Raw genomic sequence first — 25,098 nt, forward strand, 5'->3', positions numbered from 1 at the left:
TAGGCGCCATTCCCAGAGGTGGGACCCGCACCTATCTGACATTTATGGCATATCCTAATGATATGCTGTAATTGTTGAGATGGAACAACCCCTTTAATCCCAGTGAATGGAAATCCTAATGCACCAACATGCCAAGACATTTTGGTCAAATGTATGCTTTCAACTTTGCAGGAACAGTTTGGGGAAGGCCCTTTTCTGTTTCAGCATAGCTGCGCCCCAGTGAACAAAGCAAGGTCCATAAAGGCATGGTTTGGTGTGGAATAACTTGACTGGTCTGCACAGAGCCCTAACCTTAACCTCATTGAACACCTTTGGGATATACTAGAATGGAGACTGTGAGCCACACCTTCTCATCCAATATCAGTGTCTGACCTCACAAATGCTCTTCTGGATGAAAGGGTACAAATTCCCTCAGACACGCTAAAAAATCTTGTAGAAAGCCTTCTCAGAAGAGTGGAAGCTGTTTTATCTGCAAGGGGAAACCAACTCCACATTAATGCCTATGGATTCAGAATGGGAGATCATAAAAGCTTCTGTGGGTGTAGAGTGTACCTAATACTTTTGTATATATATCTACTTTGTTACCCACCTCGAATTAGGTAACTGTTGCACTGTAAGCGCTGTTCACATTAGCACTGTTCCCAGTTCTGTTGGGTGTCTTTTGGTATTTTTCAGTAAGAGCAGCATACTCTCTATACCGATTCTTAACTTTTCTTTTTTTAAACAAAAACTGAAACCCAACACAAACATGAAGGACCCATTATGAGTTAACAGTCAGAGATGCAGCAAGGTTTTCTTTCACTCAGGGCACAAATTAATTTGCTGTCCTAGCCCTGTATCTAAATACCCTGGCCAAGTATTAGTCTATTCCTTAATATGTTAGTTTTGGAATCTCCAAAGCTGGAATGTTTTGATAATTCAGTAAGCTTTCCCTACAGACCCTTCTGAGTACGAGATGAGATTTGTGAGAGTGATTAAAAAATGGGCAACAGCTAAAGTGGCAAAATGTCAGAAATGTTCTTAAAAGTGAGCAATGCAGAGAGATGTTCTTTGAAATTATCCACATAGCAATCTATGCTTTCAACAGATTGTTAACAGAGGGCCTAAAATGTACTGAAGAACAGGTGGAAATATATCAGTGCGCTTGGTTATGTCCTCACATCCAGGACTTTGAGGAAAACCAATAATATGAAACTGAGTCATCCTGGTTCAGACTACACCACAGGCTTTTTAGTTTCATTCTTTAGCAGTTGGGGAAAAATACTGATGAGAGCATACATTCAATGAAATGCATACACGAAATGCAACTGCCTGATTCTTCTTTCCTGCTACTGGGGGAAAGTAAAGAGGCCCCCATAAACATTAGATGGCCGGATGGTCCTACTGAAATCAGCAGGTTTGGACAACATTAATTTAAAGTGTATGGATATTAAGTTCTCCTTGCTGGACCCAGCTGCTGTTATTAAGCAATATTTGACATTCTAATTTTCTGAGCTCCCACGGCGACCCTTTATATTCCCAATTAGCACATAAAAATATGATAGAAGGACTTCTTGGACCACCAATGTTACCAACATTGGTGGTCCCACACCAGACCAAGAGGTCCTATTTTTGGCCATAGAGTTGACCACATTTGCACATCCACTCTCCTTAGAAACAGGAATTCTTGAGCTTCTTTTTAATAACATGTTTAAATATTATGTTAGTATACAATAAAAATATACATCAAGGAGTATTCAATTTGGACTTGGAAAGAAATCTTAATTTACAAGTTATAAAAAAAGAAAGCTCAAAGTTTCCTACAACTTCACTAGCAGAAGCTTGGAAATAATCGCTCCAGTGCAGAATATTGGCCTTCTATATATGAAAAGTTTTAACGAGGAAGGAATCGTCATCATTAATAAAGTTCTAATGTACACATGCAAAAGTCCTTAGGGAAAATTGTGTCACACTTTCCGATTCAAAATTACTTGGCCCGAAAATGGGACTGAAAAACGGTTGCAGTAAAATTCTGACTCCAGTAGAGTTATGCCGTTAACGACTCTGGGGAAAATGACACTTTGTTTGTCTAATGGTGTGCCAATGTATATAAAACGTTATTAAACCATTGTCATTTCCTTTTCCAAGTCATTAACTCCTTCAGGTCCTTAACAGAGGACTTCGGGATGTGAAGAGTTCGCTAGCAGCTACATAAAGGGAATCAACAAGGTAAAAGAGGAGAAAATATTTAAAAGAAGAAAAACTGCTACAAGAGGACATAGTTCTAAATTACAGGGGCAAAGGTTTAAAAGTAATATCAGGAAGTATTACTTTACTGAGAGAGTAGTGGATGCATGGAATAGCCTTCCTGCAGAAGTGGTAGCTGCAAATACAGTGGAGGAGTTTAAGCATGCATGGGATAGGCATAAGGCCATCCTTCATATAAGATAGGGCCAGGGGCTATTCATAGTATTCAGTATATTGGGCAGACTAGATAGGCCAAATGGTTCTTATCTGCCGACACATTCTATGTTTCTATGTAGTCTTAAAAACGCTAAGGAAAGAAAAAGGAAAATATTTTTTGTTCCTGAATACAGAACCCAGGAACCTTAAAAGTGAAGAGTCATTATTAGTAAAACCCCATATCGCTGAGAGCCCTTCGTGAGGAGGAAATGACTTGAAGCGAGGATTACACAGGTTGTCACGGTGCGGTTCACTGGGACAGTTGTGGCTGTGTAGGCTGGCTGCATGCTCTCTTGTGTACTGGCTGCAGGCTGAAACCTGAGTATGCTGGCTGCGTTCTGCCTGTGGTGTCTTGTGTGGACTGTTGCCCATGAATGTGTGTACTCCCTGTGTCTGCTTCTCGGTGCAGTTATTGTCACTGTTGCCATGTAGGGTGGCTGCAGGCTCTCTCGCGTATTGGCTGCAGGCTGACACCTGTGTATGCTGGCTGCGGTGGTGTGTGTGAACTGTGGCCTGTTTGTGGCTTCCGTGTCTGCATATCTGTAGTTCCTGTCACCGGGGCCGTACAGGCTGGCTGCATGCGCTTTGTATACTGGCTGTGGGTGTTCCCATGTATGCTGGTTCTGCGATGCTTGCGGGCTGTGGCCTTGTGTGTGAACTGTGGCTTGTATCGTTTGTTCTATGGTTGTGGTACTCCTGGTTCTGATGGGGTTAACTTCCCCTGGTCTGTTCCTGGGTGTGGCTTATCAGGTGCCCTCCTTATGTAGCTATATCTATCTGTGAGCTGTAGGGCTTGTGGTCAGTCTATCTTCTGCCTTGCTGGGTGTTGCACCTTGCTGCTCACCCAGTTGGTCAGTCTGTCTGTGCCTTACTGGGTGTAGCCCCTTGCTGCTGACCCAGGGAGGTTTGCCATCTGCCCTTTTGTCGCCTGGTAATGCATTGTTGTTGTTGCTTCTGTTACGTCTGTTCTCTGTACCTGTCCTGTGATGTTATCCTAGCGTAGTTCTTTGCAGGTAGGGGCCAAGTGTATTGGGACCTTTCTGGAGGTGCGACCAGTGATCCCTCGGCCCAGTTCATCCCCACCACCAGAGGCTCTGTGAAGAAGGGGGCTCACTGGGTCTCCGCTCTCTGGGTTTTGACTCTGGACTGCCGGTGCACTTGGTTCTGTGGTAGGGCTACCACTATTGCCTAACCTGCTTACTGTCATTTGCTTTTATTACATGTGTAATAAGTTATTCTGTTGGTCCCTGGTCTGTATCTTGCCTGTGTCCTGTTTGCAAGGTCTGCTTTGGGCCCCCCGCACGTGACACAGGTATAACACATTTCTCTAAAAATTAAGTGGCAAAAAAACTGTGGCATTCTATTGTGGCATTCTCAATAGAAATTAAGAAAATGATGTAGTGGTCGAATGTCGAACCATCTTTATATGGACAATTTCTACACAAGTGTGCTCCTCTTCAGGCATTTGTTCCTAGAACAGATTTGTTCCCATGGGAAAGGAGAGGTTTGTCCTATAAAAGGTAAAAAAAAGGCACAACAAAAAAAAAATCACCAGTAAGCAAAAAAGTTAATGTTCTGTTTAAATGTTATTATAAAGTTCATGTTAATAAATTTATTGCGTTGCGGCCTGGTTTTTTATTTATTTTTACCTTCTAGGTGGACCAACCGATCGACCAGCTGCAGCACTGATGTGCATTCTGACAGAAGCATTGCGCTGCTGTCAGATTACACAAAAGTCGGTGTATGCGGGGCTGCAAGACAAGATTTCTCCTCTGCAGTAAAAAAGATATGTTTGCCGAGGCTTATGAGCTGAGGGGGCGGTGGTGTTTGATAGGAATCTCAACGTCCCACTTGGTACCCCTGGCACCAAACTTCTAGTATCGGCTTGGTTTGAGTCCTTTTCTGACGTCAGGAGAGCGCTTCACTCAGTAGGTAATAAAAGACACAACAGTGATGTACTGAATGAACACTCTGAGGTTTATTTTTAATGCACACAGATTATATAGAGGGGGCTTTACCCCCTTTATTAGCATATCATCGTAAGTTATGTATTCAACCTATCATATTAACACGCTCTATTCTACAGACAGTAAAAGAGAAACAAAAACGGAACTTCCATATTAGGAATATTGTCCGGGAGTAGTGCCAAAGAGATAAAATTCAGGGTTACAGAGAATAGAAACTTAACAGCAATTAGTTTGACAGCAATCAGAGCTATTTCCTAACAGAGAAACAAAACTTCAGCAAAATGCAGAATTTGTTTTTGACATTAAAAAGAACATGGATTCCTTTCAGTGTTCATATGCTTTGGCAAACACTTTGTATATAAAAAAATATAAAAAAAATCCTGCAATGATTTATTAATCCACATCGATTGATGTGAATGGAGAAATCGGGTTTGCCAGGGCATATGAGCTAAGTGGGTATGGATGTTGGGCGGAGCTCCTATGTCCTAGCAGACGCCTTTCCCCTCCTTTTTATTTTTTTTTGGTAGAGATTTTTTCATCCACATTGATCGATGCGAATGAAGAAATCTGTGCCGTCCATTTTTTCTTTCAGCCCAGAGGCTGAACGAAAAAAAAAAAATCTCATTACCTGTATGCTCAATATAAGGAGAATAGCAGAAACTCCTAATGCTGGCCATACATGTAATGATTGCGGAGACCCTCAAATGCCAGGGCAGTACAAACACCCCACAAATGACCCCATTTTGGAAAGAAGACACCCTCAGGTCTTCGCTGATGGGCATAGTGAGTTCATAGTTTTTATTTTTTGTCACAAGTTAGCGGAAAATGATGTTGTTTTTTTTTTTTCTTACAAAGTCTCATATTCCACTAACTTGTGACAAAAAATAAAAACTTCCATGAACTCACTATGCCCATCACGAAATTCCTTGGGGTGTCTTCTTTCCAAAATGGGGTCACGTGGGGAATTTGAACTGCCCTTGCATTTTACGGGCCCTAAAGCGTGAGAAGTCTGGAATCCAAATGTCTAAAAATGCCCTCCTAAAAGGAATTTGGGCCCCTTTGCGCACCTAGGCTGCAAAAAAAGTGTCACACATGTGGTATTGCCGTACTCAGGAGAAGTAGGACAATGTTTTGGGGTGTCTTTTTACATAAACCCATGCTGGGTGAGAGAAATATCTCTCTAAAATGACAACTTTGTATAAAAAAAATGTGAAAAGTTGACTTTTAGAGAGATATTTCTCACACACAGTATGGGTATATGTAAAAATACACCCAAAAACACGTTGCTCTACTTCTTCTGAGTACGGCGATACCACATGTGTGAGACTTTTTTGCAGCCTAGGTGGGCAAAGGGGCACAAATTCTAAAGAGCACCTTTAGGATTTCACAGGGCATTTTTTACACATTTGGATTTCAAACTACTTCTCACGCATTAGGGCCCCTAAAATGCCAAGGCAGTATAAATACCCCACAAGTGACCCCATTTTGGAAAGAAGACACCCCAAGGTATTTTGTGATGGGCATAGTGAGTTCATGGAAGTTTTTATTTTTTGTCACAAGTTAGTGGAATATGAGACTTTATAAGAAAAAAAAAAAATCATCATTTTCTGCTAACGGGACAAAAAATAAAAACTTTTATGAACTCACTATGCCCATCAGCGAATATCTTAGGGTGTCTACTTTCCGAAACGGGGTCTATCTTAGGGTGTCTACTTTCCGAAATGGGGTCATGTGAGGGGTGTTTCTACTGTCTGGGCATTGTAGAACCTCAGGAAACATGACAGGTGCTCAGAAAGTCAGAGCTGCTTAAAAATGCGGAAATTCACATTTTTGTACCATAGTTTGTAAACGCTATTGATTAATAACATAAAAAGTAAAATGTCAGCAGCAATGAAATACCACCAAATGAAAGCTCTATTAGTGAGAAGAAAAGGAGGTAAAAATCATTTGGGTGGTAAGTTGTATGACCGAGCAATAAACCGTGAAAGTAGTGTAGTGCAGAATTGTAAAAAGTGGTCTGGTCATTAAGGGTGTTTAAGCTAGGGGATGTGAGGTGGTTAATAATAATAATAATTTTGTTTCTGGAGGGACACCTTCCCTACATGGCAGTATGCTTACTTTCAAAACCAACTTGAAGGTGACAAATTCCCTTTCAAAAGAGAACATATGCCATCCATACATGTGTATTGTGAAGGATGTTTCTGTCGTTCCTATTGGAAAAGCTCCTGGTGTTTGTAGAGATGTTTCCCCTTGTTTCAGTACTTCGCAAACTTGAACGTGCTAAGAAGAAAAACTATTCAATTTCTCTTTGATGTTGTTAGATTTATGATGATACATTAATTAGTTTACATATAACATCAAGAAGAATTATAATCCCTATGTTCAAGTAGTCCTGAAGAAAATAAAGTCAGAACAGGTTAGGTTAAAGGGAACCTGCCACATCATGCTCTTTGTCCCCCCAAACAGCCTAGCACCTGATGAAGCTCTTGTTGCTGTCTACAATAGTCTCCTTCTTATGGCCCATCATTTTTTCTTTTAAGGAAAAACAAGACAAAACAACTTTGTAACTTAAATGTAAATTAGGCGATTCAAAATAAAGGGTTGGACAGCTAGTCCCACAAGTCAAGCTCTCCATGCCCCTAATCCGGCCTCTCTGGCTTGACTGACGTCCCAGAGCGGTGAGAACATCGGGACAAGCCTGTACAACCAAAATGCATCTAAAAATAAAGCAACTTAAAGTCTCTACAGCTCCTACTGTGTGTACTGATTCAGCACTCACACTCTCTTCCATATGTGTTAAAGGGAATATTAATTATTAATATTTTGGGTTAATATCAAGAATTAATATTCATAAATAGGCGTAAGTCGTCTATTGATGGCTCCGCCTATTTATACTAAAAATACTAACTACCTTGTTGCTATACTTCTTTCCTGAACTACATGTGCTATGTTACGGCGGCGACTACAAAAAAAACCTATAAAACTGTATATTAAACAATAAAGGAATTTATTAAAGGGTACCTGTCACCGGGATTTTGTGTATAGAGCTGAGGACATGGGTTGCCAGATGGTGTCACCACCAGACATCTGAGAAGCTCTGTCAGACGATCTTCAGAACCTCCTGCTTGAGGTTCCTTTTTTTTGCTTTCGTTTTCTCATCTCGTTAGCCTCTCTCAGCTGTCATGTAGTTGCACTGATTGCATCCCTTTAAATCCCTTCCCATACTGCATCACTTTGCGGTCTATACAACTTCCTGGAGTGTATGCATGCTGGATGCTACTACTGAGTCTTCTACAGATAAGTTTTGTTCATTTATTTGTGTTTTCCTGTTTGCTGGATCCCAGGTGACCCTGACTCCCTCCTTATGAAGTGTAGGGAGACGGTGGTCGTGTCCCCTCACTATTATAGGGTGTTCAGGTGTTATACAGTCGAGGAACGAGGATATGCGATCATCTACCATTGAGATTTTTGCATAGGCTGAGCAGTTAGGGAGAGAGCCAGGTCTTTCCCTTTGGTTCCTTAGTTTTGGATCCAGTCAGTCGGATCTTCATTTTGTGTCTTCTAGTTTTCTGTACACCTTCCGTGACAGATGGCCGCTAGCACATCCGCAATACCCAGTCCCCATAGCTCTGTGTGCTTTTATTGTGTAAAAAAAAAAAAAACGATTTGATACATATGCAAATTGCCCTTAGATGAGTCCTGTCCTTGACTCATCTCACGTAGAGGACTCATCTCAGGTTAATTTGCATATGTATCAAATCGTTTTTTTTACACAATAAAAGCACACAGAGCTATGGGGACTGGTTATTGCAGATGTGCTAGCGGCCATCTAGCAACCCATCTCCTCAGCTCTATACACAAAATCCCAGTGACAGGTTTCCTTTAACACAAATACTAGCCTACAGTCTATAAATTCTACTGTATCTATATATATTTATGGTTATAAATATATATATATATATATATATATATATATATAGACATACACCGCAATACAGTAACAATACACCTAAACTACACTAACACAACACACTCCCAACTACAATTCCACCCCACAAACTATCTAAACATCAACAATTATATGCACACACACATAAATAACAGCGCCCACCCACCTGGCTACACACTGTCCCTATGAGGTATAAAGGGTTAAGTACAATAAACAGGATGGCCCTGCAAGGGTTAATACCACAGGACAATGCAGGCCAGGGCCAGGGATATAGGCAGGGTAATACAGGGTAGGCACTGCAGGAGTTACAATGCCGTGAAGAGGTTATTATGGCAAGGTAGGGGTATCAGGGATTTGGGTTAGGACTATTCAGGGTACTGCAGGCGTTAATGTATTTTGGTGGTTCAGTGGTATAGGGAAAGGGTTAATTGCAAGGGTGAAGGAAAGGGTCACAGTAATGCTATTCGTGGTTCAGGGGTAGGGAAGGGTACTTAGCCATCCAGTGGTTAATTGCTCGTCTCCAGGGTTTGCTCGTTGTCCTGGGGATGATTGTCTTCCATGGGGCTACTCAACTTCCTTCCCCTTCTCCTTTTTTTTGCTTGAGCGCAGCGCCGCCGGGAAATTTAAACCCAGCGAGACGCTCGCTCCCGCGCTGCAGTCGTGCACGCACGCCTGCAGCCAAGTACATGTGGGCTGGCGCGGTGATATGATGTCACTGCACCAGCCCGCACGCTTCCGAGCGGGGGGGATGCTTTGATCCTCCCACCTGTTAAGTGACCCCATACCTCTGGTGCTGTAATTACAGCGCAAGAGGTACGCTGCATACAGGGGCAGGAGAACTCTTTGTTACCCTGTCTTTGTAATGTAAAACATCTGTAGCCCTGCCGGAGATGTTTTATCAAAAGGCAGAGGATCTCTTTGATCTTCTGCCTTTTGAAGTGCCCGCAACTGGACATATTTGTCCAGTTATCCGGGCGGCACTTCCCCCCTGCAGGTGCGGGATATTATTGGCCACATTTAGGTTAAATAAGTGTAATATATACACACGCATACACACACACAGGCATGTGAATATGAGGGCACACATATATATCTCTATAGACACATATATATATATATACACACACACACACACAACTTGGGGCATAAACATATATACCGTATTTTTCGCCGTATAAGACGCACCTAGGTTTTTGGGGAGGAAAATAAGAAAAAAAAATTTTTTAACCAAAAGGTGTGCTGTGGGTTTGGAACTAGGTGGTCTGTGGATGGCACTATTACTGGGGATCTGTGGCTGACGGACACTGTTATGGGGGGATCTGTGGATGACGGACACTGTTATGGGGGGATCTGTAGATGACGGACACTGTTATGGGGGGGATCTGTAGATGACGGACACTGTATGGGGGGAACTGTGGATGACGGACACTGTTATGAGGGAACTGTGGATGACAGACACTGTTATGGGGGGATCTGTGGCTGGCACTGTTACAGGGGGGGGATCTGTGGATGGCACTGTTATACATGTGTCATCCACAGACCCTCCCAGCCCATAACTGTGCCATCCACAGATCCCCCGCCGCTCCAGTATACTAATATAATATGTCTTATTCAGTTAATAGTTATTAAATATGCCTCTTTATTCCTAAAAGTACCTTAAATCCTAAGCGCTTTAGTACAATGCCGGCAGGCCGGGCAGCCGGCGCGGCGCGTCACTCACTGACGTCACTTGCCTGCGCCGCCTGCTTCATTCATAAAGTAGGCGGCGCAGGCACGTGACATCAGGGAGTTACGCTGCCGCCCGCCCGGCCTGCATTGTACGGATGCGCTTAGGATTTAAGGTACCATTAGGCATAAAGGGGCATATCTAGTAACCATTAATTGAATATGACATTTTATTAGTACACCGGAGCGGCGGGGCGGGCCTTTAGTACAGTGACTGCACCGCCCCGCCGCTATTGCCGGCCCCAGCTCCTCCTCCCAGTCCCTCCCCGAGTCCCCGCTCGCTTTACATCGCATCCAGCGATGTAAAACTGACTGCATTCGCCGTATAAGACGCAGGGGCATTTCTCCCCCATTTTGGGGGAAGAAAAAGTGCGTCTTATACGGCGAAAAATACGGTACATAGAAATGCATATGATTACAGGGGCATATATGTACACACATACACACACCCAACCCATCCACTGGGCCCACATACAGGGGACCCATACGTATAGGGGATATGCCTATATACAATGAGCCCCACTGGCCATACAGGGCCAATATACATATATGCACAATTATACCACTGTCCTCTACGATATGCCCCCTACATTTTTGGCACCTAAGCAACAAGTATGGTAGGAAGATATAGCAGAAAGATTGAAAGGGATTATGAGCGCAGGATAAAGCAATACGGGGTTGGTTTGTAGTCTGTTACCATGAAGAAGCATAGGGCTGCAAAAAATAAAATAAAACAGTAACATGACTATGTTTTTCAAGTTGTTTAAGTTTTCATTTTAGATGTATCAAAGCAATTACAAATGTAATTGTGATGGTGGACGAAGCATTTCAGTTTACCTACCTTTCAATGTTTTGTAAGGTTAAATAGAAGCCCTCTTGACTTTCCCATTCCCTAATCAACCTTCCAAGAAATCCCCTTTTTATTTTAACACACTGAATTTTACTAGGCTGTTTTTTTACTGGCATCAATAGGGGGAATTGACCTCTTCAAAATGATCAATATTCATTTAAACAATGAAAATAGGCTCCTATCAGCACTTCACAATTTAGTATGACAAAAACAAAAAAAACTGAGCAAGAAAAGAAAAACAAAAACAAATCAACTTTATTAGATCAGATAAAATATTTCCCTCATTCTCAACACTTGTTTGGCTACATTGTAGATAAAAAACAACAACTCACAGATACTGTGAATATTTTTCTTCTAGAGCTGTACAGAGATCTTACCTTAAAGGGCATCTGTCAGCAGATTTGTACCTATTAAATTGGCTGACCTGTTACATGTGCTCTTGGCAGCTGAAGACATCCGTGTTGGTCCCATGTTCATATGTGCCTGCATTGCTTAAAAAAATTATGTTTTAATATATGCAAATGAGCCTCTAGGAGCAATCGGTAAGTTGCCATCATACATAGAAGCCCAGTTCTCTGCAACTGCCGTGTCCTCTGCACTTTGATTGGCCGTGGCAGTTGCAGAGAGAGCAGAGCCTCTAGGTGTAACAGCAACGCCCCCATTGCTCCTAGAGGCTCATTTGCCAATATTAAAACTCAATTTTTCTCAGCAGTGTGGGCACATATAAACATGGGACCAACACAGATGCCTTCTGCTGCAAAGCGCACATGCAACAGGTCAGCCAGTGTCACAGGTACAAATCTGCTGACAGATGCCCCATAAATAGAGAACATTTTGGGGATCAGAGGATGAACTTTGCTCCAGCTTCGGTTATCACAAATGAGCGCCTGATGACAGTTTTGCTCTTCAGGTGGCAGGATGTCAGAGAGAACGTTGTGCTATTACTCCCTTGTGTTTGTTCTTTTGAGAAAAATACTCTGTTTGTAGTGACATGCTGCCACAGCTTACACAGATATGGCCTGTAGTCATTCACGGAAGACGTCTGTTTCTCTGAACGAGATGCTTCATTGCTTTCATTGTACGTCTTCTGCATTAGAGTTTGTGTGGAAGCAAAGAGAACAAGTTTATATTCCTTTATCAATTTATCAAGAAGCTCTATGCATTTCCTAATATTGAACTCCTGTCTAGAAAGGGTTTCTCCTCCATTATTCCGGTCGATCCAATAAAAAGACGACAGACTATCTATGATTAATAGACACAGAGAAGGACGGCTGCAGAACATGTTCTCTAGAGAGTAGAGTGTGAGGAGAAGCTGTACACTACTACTGCAGTAGACCAAGGAGAACCTGCTTAGACATTGTTTGATGGTCTCTTCGTCACTTTGTGACAAGCGGTGTTCCAGTATAGTGACCAGACGAAGCATGTCAAAGTGATAGTCTGTGTCTATGTAGACCACCTCAACTTGTAAACCACCATCAGACGTTGGCAAGATACAACGGGAGATTAGATGGCAAAACATTTCTGTTTTTCCAGAACCTTCTGGACCATGGAATTCAATTATATCACCTGTGTGTGAAGATCCACAGGAAGAGTTTATTCATATCTATTCTTCTGAAATCACATGTAAAAACAACTCCTGCTTTACGTAAAGGCTTGTCCCACCAAGGACATATATAACCTATTTACAGGTTAGATGATAAACGGCTGTTCGGTGGGAGGCCCCACCACTAGGACCCTCATGGACCACTAGAACATGATCCCAAGCCCCCTGTTCCTCCTCACTGTATGAACACAATGAGGAGGAGTATGAATGGCGTGGGGGCCACACCCTGCTCTCCATCCAATTTTTTGAGGCACAATAGAAAACGGATCTGTCCTCCATTGACTTTCAATGGTATTCAAGGCGGATCTGTCTTGGCTATGTTAAAGATAATACAAACGGATCTGTTCTGAACGGATGCAGACGGTTGTATTATCTGAACGGAGCCTTCTGTGCAGATCCATGATGGAGTGTGAAAGTAGCCTAAATATGTTTGGATGCATCAGTGTACAATTGGAGGAACATGGAGGAATGAGACCTTATTCACACAATCAGTGTTTGGTCAGTGATTTCCATCAGTGATTTTGAGCCAAAACCAGGGACGGGTCTAAACACAGAACAGGTGCAGATCTTTCCCTTATACCTTATCTCTGTGTAGACTCCTGGTTTTGGCTCACAATTACTGATGGAAATCACTGATGTGAATATGGCCCGATAATGCCCCCTGGAATACTGGGGGTGAGGAATTCCGTATCCATACTGCACAATACACAATACAGCCATGTGCATGAGGCCTAAGTCCTCATTCACAGCCTTAAAGTCATCATGATGATACTCTGGTGATGAAAACGGCTACATTTTATTTGTAATGGTTTAATTATGGCCTTTAAGTAAATGTTGACATAAAGATGACTCTTTAAAGGGGTATTTTGGTAACAAGACATTATCCCCTACCAGCGGATAACTGTAAGATGGGTGTGGGGTCCACGTAGTTGGAGACTCATATCCCCCTAGTCTGAATGGAGCACTGTGCTTGGCTATCCTATGGACTTTAAATGGAGTGGTGGTGCGCAAGCTCGACCATCACTTCATTCAAATGGAGGACATAGGACCCCTGTTCTCATGATCATTGTAGTCCCAGTGGTCAGACCTCAACTGTTCTAACAGATATCCCCTATCCAGTGGATGATGTCCTGTTACTGGAATATCCCTTTAAGGGAAGGTTCACATCACCATTTTGTTTTCCGTTTTTATGCTCTGTCAGAAGAACAGAAAATAACAACAACAAAAAAGGAACCTGTATTTTAAGCATCTGCAATGCTTAGTTATGCACATTTTGCATCTGTTCTAGCCATTTGTCTGGGATCCGTTATTTTAGACAGAGAAAAATATATTTCCTATAGGATGTCTAAAATAACAGATATCAGATGGAAATTGATAAAATGGATGCAAAATGTGCGTAACTGAGACTTAAAATACAGGTTCTGTTTTATTTTTGTTCTGACAGATCAGAAGAACAGAACAAAAACACAACAACAGAGATGTGAACCGGGCCTGAGAAGTATATAAAAAAACCCTACAGAATGGCACCTAAACCGTCTGAAGGACCACTAGGCTACAGAGAAGAATTAGGAAAGATTTACAGGCTTCTGCTTCAGGTAGAAAATAAAACTGAAAATTTAAATTCTGAATTATTTACCATGTAAAGGACAATCTCCACTGGCAAAAAGCAAAGGCTCGAGTTCTTTCAGAGAAGCGCGTCCCTCCAGTCTCGCAAGTAGCTTAAAAACATTACAAATACAATGCATGAAATAACCATTTACCACCCTGCTCATTGCATTATATGATATGGTACAAACATTTAGGAATTACACTTCCAAGATGCATCAGTTGTGTAAATGACATTTGTCTTTTGACACATCTACAGCCGTGCAGGAAACTTACGTCATCGGGCTTTGTGTCATATGTTGTTAGTGGAGGTTTGTGGCAACTTGGACACTTTATGGTATAGCCACAATATATGCCACATGTGAGATAGATTGTGATAGAGCCGTGCAATGTTACTTCCTCTGTAGAGCAGTATCAATAGAGGTCTATGTGACAGAAATGCCAGACGCAGAGTATACTGTGATTTAAAAAAAAAAAAAAAAAAAAAAAACACCCACAAAAAAAAAAAAAAAAACACACACCTTCAGGCCTAATGCACACAAATGTGTGGTGTCCACCATCTGTGGACATGGACTCCTTCACTTGAATGACGTCCACGATTCGCATCTGAGGGTCCGCACCACAAAGAATTAGTGCATGCAGTGGGGAGACACAGACAGAAAACCCACAGAAGCACTCCATAGTTCTTCCGTGGGCTTCCGATCCATTCCACACCACACTATATATTCCAGAATGCGGACCCATTCAAGCCAACGGCACTGCAATACCGGCACTACTGACCTGCTACGGTCGTGTGGATGAGGCCTGAGGCACACATGTTTGTGCTGCATCATAATGGACATATGAACCCGGACAGATCCTCTTTTTCACCCAGACAGCCCCTCTGAGACGAGCATTGGAGCATTTCATGTTGAATCCTGCAGGCCAAGGGCTTTTTCATTAGATCCAGTGATGTACCGGGCCTCTGCTAGGCGGAGGCTTCTGCCTAGCAGTGAGCCCGGTGATGTCACCAGCACTGATGGGATGGATTTAGCGCCGCTCCAGCCTGAAGTACAAAATGTAAAAAAAAAAAAAAGCCCTTGCCTTTGGCGATCCAGCGCAGGGCATTGGAGAGCTTCAGAGCATGAAATGTTCCAATGTTCATCTCAGGGGGACTGTCTCGGTGAAAAAGGGGATATATCTGGGTTCTGCTCCTTTAGTAATATCCAGACTTCCATGAAACATCTGGAATTGGCTTTTTTTTTTTGCCTACAAAACACAGTAAAAAGCGGCAGTAAAAAACATGCACCAAAATATTATTTGCTGCAGAAATTTCTGCTACTGAAGATCAGTTAGGGTCATCTATTCTTCAGACGAATGGGACAGTGACGGAAAATTCTGCAACAAATCTTTCATGTGTGAAAAGGGCTTGTTTCATCAGAGACGTCGCCTTCCACAACGCAGGAGCTGTTCATGGCAAACTGCAGACTTCGCTGCAGGGAAACCTCGTTATACCTGTCAGTGATTTGGATAAAAGGCCGTCCATGTAATACATACAAGGACTGCTAAACTCAGCCAGAAAGGAGAGGCTCTTTGTTCTGGTTCTTAAAGGGGGAACGGTGCAGAAGACCTACCCTAGGGAACCTATATGGACAGGGCCACACCAATTAAAGAAGCCAACTCCCACACAATCTCAATAAATTAAAGGGAGTCTGTCACCACATTTTAGCATGTTAGACCGTTAAAATAGGGTTATGTGATCCAGCCAGAACATAAAAACGGTACCTTTGTGGTAGAAAACTGACTTTTCAATTTGCCGAAAACGAAGTTATAAGATTATCTTCTGAGCCCTCTCAAGTGCCCAGGACGGTCTCTCAATCCTCGGAGCCCCAGGCAGGCACCTCCTAAACGGCTGATAACTCCGCCCTCCGTGCGCCTCTGCCCGCCCGTTTACTCCCCTCCCCTGTCCTTTTCCACTGCGGCTGTGCGGTCCAAATCGTAGCGGGCGCATGCGCAGTAGGTATTGCGATGCCCTGCCAGGAGCGGGCATCGCATTGCGCATGCGCCCGCTACGATTTGTACCGCACAGCCGCAGTGGAAAAGGACAGGGGAGGGGAGTAAACGGGCGGGCAGAGGCGCACGGAGGGCGGAGTTATCAGCCGTTTAGGAGGTGCCTGCCTGGGGCTCCGAGGATTGAGAGACCGCCCTGGGCACTTGAGAGGGCTCAGAAGATAATCTTATAACTTCGTTTTCGGCAAATTGAAAAGTCAGTTTTCTACCACAAAGGTACCGTTTTTATGTTCTGGCTGGATCACATAACCCTATTTTAACGGTCTAACATGCTAAAATGTGGTGACAGACTCCCTTTAAGAAAAAAAAAAAAATCAATAACTATTATTACACATTACATAATATTAAAATTCACCATATAACAGCGACATGCATATACACCAAATGGAGATACGCAGGACGTGCGAATAGTCATCCCAACGTTGGCCTCGGCGCATATAAGTTTGGCGCCTTCTTCTATCAGCACATACACCCAATAATCATATATAAAGTGCTTAGTGCAATACAAAACGGAGGTTAGAGTAAGCGCATTAGTCTCATTAAATACAGTACAGTCCTTCAGCGCAAATTCATATAGATATAACTAGTGCAACATATGAAATAACTCCGCAGGGAAATAAATAATGCAAGTAAAATACTGACCAGTGTAACTCCAACCCCGGCGTACGCTTCGCCTCAAATTTTGATTAAATTCCGATATCATAAAAAAAAGTATTGCGATACTAGATACCATTCGATACCACGCAAAAAAACAAGAAACCACAAAAAAAGCAGCGTGCATTCCGCATTTTATGCAACGTCTGGCGCCTAATAGAACAGTCCGATCCTATTTTTGGGGGAAACAAGGTGACAAAAAAATGTCGAATCTTGTGTTTTAATTTTTTTTTTTCTGTTACGGCGTTCATCGCATAGGAGATAGTAATATTTTAATAGTTCAGACTTTTTCAGACGTGGCAATACCTAATATACTTATTTTTTTATTGTGTTTATATTTTTAGATGTAATATTGGGAAAGGGGGTGATGTAAAGTTTTCATATTTTCGTGGAGTATCTATTAGGGTGAATGGGACTTCACACTGTCCCTGCTGCCCTGGGCTTTGTGCACACAGCAGCAGGGAGCCGACTATGGCAGCCATGGATGGCTTCAGTAGCATCCTGGCTGCCATGGTAACAGATCAGAGCCACCTGAGGGGTTAATTGACAGGGTTCGCGGGATCGCCGTGCTTGGTCATTGAGGCTGGGTGCCGCTGTGTGATATGGCAGGCACCCACCCCCTACACTTGCATTTAGGGGTAAATTATATGCATTGGTGGCGCAGTGGCCACAACCCCTCCCCTCCTCCTCAGTATTAAATTCTCATTGGTGGCCGCGTCACAGTGGGGAGGGAGCGACTCCCTCCTTCTACACTGTGCCTGCTGATGAGTACATGGCGCACGCAGAGGGTGGCGCGTGCCATGTTCTCTAACAGATAGTATCGGAAAATAGCAAATCCCGGTATCGGATCGATCTGGGTACAAAAGTATCAACTGAGTATTGAAAATTCGATACCTGGTGTAACCCTACTGAGGACAGTCCTGGAAAACCCCTTTAAAATAACAACGTAACTTCATAGGGGGACACTTATTAGGACTTATGTGCCACAACAGAGGCATTTCCAAATTGTAGATTTTCTCGCATGCCATTATATGGCAAAATCTGTGACTTTTCCCCGCTGACTCCACTTTTCCAAAATGGAGAGAAAAGGGGTTGTGGTGTGGGCGGAGAAGCATACTCGCCTCATTTATAATTTTCCATGCTATATTTTGGTGTGGAAAATGGCTTAAATCTATGCCAGCAAAAGAGCTGGGGTACAGTTAAAGGGGTTGTCTTCAGAAAATGGCATTTTCAGAAAGTTAATACAAGGCACTTACTAATGTATTGTTATTATCCATATTGCCTCCTTCGCTGGTTGGATTCATTTTTCTATTGCATTATACACTGCTCGTTTCCATGGTTACGACCACCCAGCACTCCAGCATTGGTGGCTGTGCTTGTACACGATAGGAAACGGCACCACCCTATGGGTACTCCCACAGTCCCGGCCACCAGAGAGGCCGGCACTTTTTCCCATGCAAGCACGGCCACTGCTGATGTATTGCAGGGTGGTCGTAACCATCAGAGGCGGCTCTTCCATTAGGCGACTTAGGCCGCCGCCTAAGGCCTCGCGCTGGTGGGGGCCTCGCTCTGGCTCCCACCCGAAAACGCTACAAGTACAATTATTGGCTTCCGCCACAGGGGCGGACTAAGCAGTCAGGCACTTTGGACGTGGTCCGAGGGCCCGGCGAGGAAGGGGGCCAGCGGCAGGTTACAGGGAGATGAATGCTTCCATTGTGGAAGCGCTCATCTCCATAATCATCTGTATCACCGTCCTTAGGAAATCGATACAGATGGCTGTGCTGTGGGGCAGGGGAGGGAGAGGCGTCTCTCTTCCCTGTTCCTCTGACAGGCTGCCGACACAAGGTCCGCAGCCTATCAGAGGCCGGTTCATGCGGCGCAATGACGTCATGATGTGGCTGGAGGCGGAACATAGGCGTGGCTGGAGGCGGAACATTGGTGGGGCCTGGAAGGGGGCCCTTGATCTATTTTGTCCGGGGGCCCTGAGGGTTTTCAGTCCGACCCTGGGCACAGGCACGACTTCTGAACGTTGCCAGCCCCGCCCCGCCTCCAGAGCGCTGCGCAGCCACGCAGGGGAGAAGAAGAAGGAGCCAGGGCCCTCACCTCAGTCCGTGTCTGGCTGCCGTCCACAGACAGACAGTGGTGCCCGACCAGTGAATAGGCGTGTGTGTCTCTCACTGCTGCCGCCCTGCCCAGTGCCTACTCCAGTATACCCTGTACTGTCATGTCACTCACTGTGCATGTTAACCCTGTACTGTTAGTCACAGTACAGGGTTAATATGAACAGTGATGTCACATACAGTACAGCCAGCCCAGGGTTAATATGCAATGTGACATCACAGTACAGGGTTAATATGCACAGTGATGTCACATACAGTACAGCCAGCCCAGGGTTAATATGCAATGTGACATCACAGTACAGGGTTAATATGCACTGTGAATATAAGCCCTGCACTGTGTTGACAACAAGCCCCCTCCATGTATCTCTTTGTGAGAGTCGGAGAAACATGAACGCTGTATCTCTGTCTCTCCCATAGAGATGAATGGAGGGGGCGTGCCGCTCTGAAGCCTAGCAGAGCTGGCGTTCTGGGCAGCAGATCGGGGCGCACCCCCCCCCCCCCCCCCCTCCTATCAGACATCTTATCTCCTATCCTGTGAATAGAGAATATCTTGTGTTCGTGGGGGCCTCATATTCGAGTTTCGCCTAAGGCCTCACAAGGTCTAGAGCCGCCTCTGGTAACCATGGAAGCGAGCAGTGTATAATGTGATGGAAAAATGAATCCAGCCAACAAAGAAGGCAATATGGATAATAACAATACATTAGTAAGTGGCTTGCTGACATGAGAAAACCTCTTTAAGTCTGTCACACATCCTGCTGGAGGAAGCACCAAACTTATGTATTGCACTTTATAAAGTCTGGACCCATGAAAGGTCCAGAGGGTTTTCCAAGATTTTTTTTTACTGATGTTCTTTCTTCTGGGTAGAATATGATGAATGGAGGTCTGACCGCCGGGACGCTCGCTGATCTGCTGTTTTGAGAAGGCAGTGGTGCTCCTGTGAGGGCTGCGGCCTTCTCGCACAACACCGTACATTGTATAGAGGCTGTACTTGGTATTAGCGCAAAAACACAAATGCAATCGCACTCTGCAACCAGCACTCTGCCCTGCCTTTATGCTGGATGTTGAATAAGGCATTGGTGTACATTTTGGCCAAAGCGTAATAAGCCACTCACCACGTCAAGGTCGCCTTCATGAGTGGTCCCTAACACTAGTTCCTACCTGTTATGGGCCATGACAGCCACACAAAGTCCAGAGAGTGTAGGTACAGCATGCACGCCAGGCACACTCTGCTTTTAACCCCGTCCAGTCCCGGGTGTCAGCCCCACTGATCAGTATAAAAATAAAAAATAAATCTCAGAAAAAAAACCTTTAAGACCAGCGTTAAAAACTCTTGTCTTAAAGGGGTTGTCTGGGCTTTTACTATAGATGACCTATCCTCAGGATAGAAAATTCAGGGGTTGGCAGCACTACTCATCGCACTCATTTGGGTACTGACCAGGAAATGGCTTACAAGCCAAATGGTGCGCGCAGATAGGGATCCTGGCTGGGGGTCCCAACTCATCCAGACAATTCAATAATCCGCAGCACTCGCCGGTGAATAATGAAAATAGTGGTGATTTATTCACTCAAGAAGCCAGTATACAGCGACGTTTCGACCTCAGTTGGTCTTTATCAAGCAGCTCAGCCCTCAGACTGCTTGATAAAGACCAACTGAGGTCGAAACGTCGCTGTATACTGGCTGCTTGAGTGAATAAATCACCACTATTTTCATTATTCACCGGCGAGTGCTGCGGATTATTGAATTGTCTATCCTCAGGATAGACATAAGAACATAGATGACCAGCGTCTTCCTTGTGCAAGATTTTTTTTCCAACCATCACAGCAGACAGGCAACATTTCGGCTTCACACAAGCCTTTCTCTTGGCTTGAGAAAGGCTTGTGCGAAGCCGAAACTTTGCCTGTCTGCTGTGATGGTTGGAAATAAATCTTGCACAAGGAAGACGCTGGTCATGTTTCATCTATATTCTTATGTCTATTATTGACAGCGGGAAAGAGTCTTACTGCTGGTGACGTGACGCTTTTTAAGATTTGGGACCTTGGTGCTGTCCTTGAAATACATTATTTCCTATCCTCAGAATAGGTCATCAATATCAGATTGGCGGGGGTCCGACCCCCCCGCCGATCAGCTGTATGAGGAGATGGCGTGCGCAGTACTGCCTCCTGTCTCTCTTCCTGTCCGCTGCTCTGGTCTATGGTCTTTGCCGTAGACAGAAGCGGTGAATAGGAAGAGAGAAGGGAAAAGGCATGTGCGCACTGCGCGCACTGTCTCCTCACACAGCTGATCAGCGGGGGTGCCGGACCCCAGCCGATCTGATATTGATGACCTATCCAGACAACCCCTTTAACCCCTTAGTGACCACCCATACGTGTTTTTACGGCGGTCACTAAGGGGCCTTAGGCTGGGCCGCCGCTTTTTTACGGCGGCCCAGTCTAAGCGCTGCACAGGGGGACCCGGCTCTAACAGCCCGGACCGGCAGGAGTGTCGATCCGGGCTGTTTAACATTTTACATGCCACGGGCAGTGGCACGCGCCACATGTAAAGTGCTGACAATAGTGCTCAGTCCAGGGCCGTCTTTAACGCGGGGCAATAGGGGCAGTTGCCTCGGGCCAAGTTGCTTCTGGGGGGCCCAAGGCAGCTGTATCGTGAGCCCCGCTGGCCACTGCCTACAAACTCAATGACATTGAGTGGCATGCCTAGGGAGGGGCGGTCCGGCTAGGGTGTCAGGCTGTCAGCTACACAGGGCCGTGCTGCCATGCCTGCCTGCGTGCGGGCACTCCAGGCAGTAGACTGTTAGAGAGTGAGAGCTGTGATTCTCTTAGGAGAAAGGACCTTAGATGACATCATCTGAGGTAATCAATGGTCCTTTCTTTCTACCAGGAGTGTTTCTGCAGGAGAAGATTGCCATAATTGTGGAGCTTTTTTGTAAAGATTACATCAGGAAAAGGTGACAGGGGATGTTATGCTAATATACTGTAAGCTACTGTATACTGTGGGGTGCTATACTGCTCTACTGTATATTGTGGGGTGCTGTATACTGTGGAGTGCTATACTGCTCTACTATATACTGTGGGGTTCTATCCTGCTCTACTGTATACTGTGGGGTGCTGTATATTGTGGAGTGCTATACTGCTCTACTGTGAGGTTCTATACTGCTCTATGGTATACTGTGGGGTGCTATACTGCTCTACTGTATACTGTGGGGTGCTATACTGCTCTACTATATACTGTGAGGTTCTATACTGTATGCTATAGGATACTATACTGCATACTGTGGGGTGTTATACTATGTATAGCATACTGTGGGGTACTATATATTGTTGGGTGCTATACTATATATTGCATACTGTGGGGTACTGTATACTATAGGGTGCTTTACTGCATACCTTTGGGTAGGGTAGTTTTGGGTATCAAACTTTCGATACCCAATCGATACTTTTATGCCAGTATCGATTCGGTATCAGGATGTTAATTTTTTCAATACTAGACTCTCCTCTTATGACGCTCGGCGCAGGCGCACACGCACACAGTGGAGAAGGAGGGAGGGAGTCCCTCCCTCTTATGACGTGGCCGCGCTGAGCCCAATGATCTGAACAGGCTCTGAAGCTGCCCGCACCACTGCCACCAATGAGCGCGCCGCTATTAATTAAAGCATGAGGCGGGACGGGGGAGGAAATTCACTGCTGCGCTGTCTGAGCTAGTGAGGTCGGCAAACGGCAGCAGCCTCCTCCTCCTGAGTGTCCTCCCCAGAGTCAAGCAGCCAGCAACCAGCAATGATAACCTTTAATACAAATACAGAAGGCGGTACCCGCCTCCTGTATCTGTATTAAAGGTTAATTAACATTGGTGACACAGTATGCTCCCCCCAGTATTAAAATCATTGGTGGCAGTGGCCACAGGGTCCCCTCCCCTCCTCATTGGTGGTACAGTGGCAGTTCTGATCGGAGCCCCAGCAGTGTAATCCTGGATGCTATGGTAATCTCCCTGCTGCTGTGTGCATTATGCACAGGGCAGCAGGGAGAGTATGAAGTCCTATTAATCCTAAGGGCAATAATTATTAAATTTAAAAAAAAGTTAAAAATAACCCACCAAAATATTAAGTATAAATCGCCCCCTTTGCCAATTTTACATATAAAATACATAGACAATAAATAAACATATTACATATCGCCATGTCTAAAAAGTCCAAACTATTAAATATACAAAAAAAAAAACTCCTATGCGGTGAACGCCGTAACAGAAAAAATAAATAAAAAACGTACAATTCGCAATTTTTTTTAGTCACCTTGCCCCCCTCCCCCCCAAAAAAATAGGATAGGACTCTTCAATTATGGGCCGGACGTTCCATAAAATGCGGAATGCATGTGGCTTTTTTTGTGTTTTATTTTTTTTTGCGTAGTATTGAGTATTGCAATACTTTTTTATGGTATCGAAACCAAATCAAAATGTTGGTATTGAAACAACCCTACTGTGGGGTGCTATATACTATAGGGTGCTATACTGCATACTGTGGGGTGCTGTATACTATAAGGTACTATACTGCATACTGTGGGGTGCTGTATACTATAGGGTGCTTTACTGCATACTGTGGGGTGCACTGTAACACTAGAGTGAGCAGAGCCCTGGTCTCCTTCCTGCAGAGCGGTGCCCACTTCCAGCCTGAGCCCAGAGCACTGATCCTGAGCCGCTGGAGTCTTCAGAACTGGAAGTATTTACAGTCATTCACTGTACTCTACCAGATGTGTGGATTTTTTGTGTGTGTGTTGTGGTGGAGGGCGTGATTGCCTGCTAAGGTGTGGGAAGGCGGGATCCAGGGGGCCCAAGTAAATTCTTGCCAAAGGTCCAATCAATATTAAAGATGGCCCTGGCTTAGTCAGTGCTCAATAACAGGACTTCAGGTAAAGCAGTATACTTACCATCCGTGCGGCTCCCAGGGCGCTCCAGAGTGACGTCAAGGCGCCCCACACGCATGGATGACGTGATCACATGGCACGTGATCCATGCGCATGGGGCGCTCTGACGTCACTCTGGAGCGCCCCGGGAGCCGCACGGGCGGTAAGTATACTGCTCCCCCGCTCCCCACTACTACTATGGCAACCAGGACTTTAATAGCGTCCTGGCTGCCATAGTAACACTGAACGCATTTTGAAGATGGATCCGTCTTCAAATGCTTTCAGTTCACTTGCGTTTTTCCGGATCCGGTGTGTAATTCCGGCAAGTGGAGTACACGACGGATCCGGACAACGCAAGTGTGAAAGAGGCCTAAGGCTGTCTACATGTCCGACTCATGGACCAGGTGCTGGCTTCATCCCAGAAAGCAGGATGTTGATGACCACGCCCCCAAATGGATAAGCCACGCCCTATCACAGTTAGGAAGAAAAGAAAAACAAGAGAGGAGAGGAAAGAACTTTCTGAGGGGAAGGTGAGCCGGGGGCAGCCGGGTGCTTCTCTCCCCCTCAGTCAGCCATGTCTGCGGCTCTACTGCCTGACTGGGGGGAGAGAAGCCTCGGTCCGTTGCTGCAGCTCACACTCAGACATCACAGTGCTGCTGTCTGAGCTACTGGAGGGGGGGACATCCCTATGTCCTCCAGGCCCTGCACGGACGTCTGGCCACCCGAGCGCTCACGTGACCCCACCACATGACAGCTGCTGCGGTCACATAGTTTAGAAAGTGCAGAACGTCTTAACCCTTTCATTGCAGTGAAAAGCCCGTACACGTTATACACAGTAGTGCAGTGACAGGTTTCTGAGGCCACAACAGTGTATGTTCCCTGTAGCTGGGTGCCGCCTGCTGCACGGGTTACCTGGGTGCCCGACTCCGCTCTCCGGAAGTCATCGTTCATTGTTACCTATGGGACACAAAGCTCAGCAGCCGGAGAGGAAGCTGCAGAACCCAGTGAGTGAAAGGACCTTCGATGATGTCATAAGCACGTGATCAGTCTTCTGAGTGGGCGGAGGAGAGTCAGTGCCAGGGACAGGCTGACAGTGAGTGGGAGGCTGGGCGGAGCGCGGGTCACTGACGGCTGCGGGAGAGACACGTGTGCACTGGGGAGGGGCCCTGTAATATTGGGGGGTGGGGGTGTAATATTGTATGGGGGGGGCCCCTGTAATATTGTATGGGGGGGGCCCTGTAATA

General features: G+C 45.0%; 1 protein-coding gene across 1 annotated transcript; it reads right to left on the bottom strand.

Moving 5' to 3' along the window:
* Window positions 1-11,643: 11,643 nt before the first annotated feature.
* On the bottom strand, window positions 11,644-24,871 carry XRCC2 (X-ray repair cross complementing 2). Its single transcript, XM_044295620.1, has 3 exons — window positions 24,767-24,871; window positions 14,173-14,254; window positions 11,644-12,499 (listed from the first exon to the last, which is right to left on the bottom strand). The coding sequence occupies exons 1-3, from the start codon at window positions 24,803-24,805 to the stop codon at window positions 11,775-11,777; spliced, it is 846 nt and encodes a 281-aa protein (XP_044151555.1). The 5' UTR covers window positions 24,806-24,871; the 3' UTR covers window positions 11,644-11,774.
* Between the last annotated feature and the right edge of the window lie 227 nt (window positions 24,872-25,098).

This window comes from Bufo gargarizans, chromosome 5, assembly GCF_014858855.1.
Source record: "Bufo gargarizans isolate SCDJY-AF-19 chromosome 5, ASM1485885v1, whole genome shotgun sequence".
NCBI classification, from domain to species: Eukaryota; Metazoa; Chordata; class Amphibia; order Anura; family Bufonidae; genus Bufo; species Bufo gargarizans.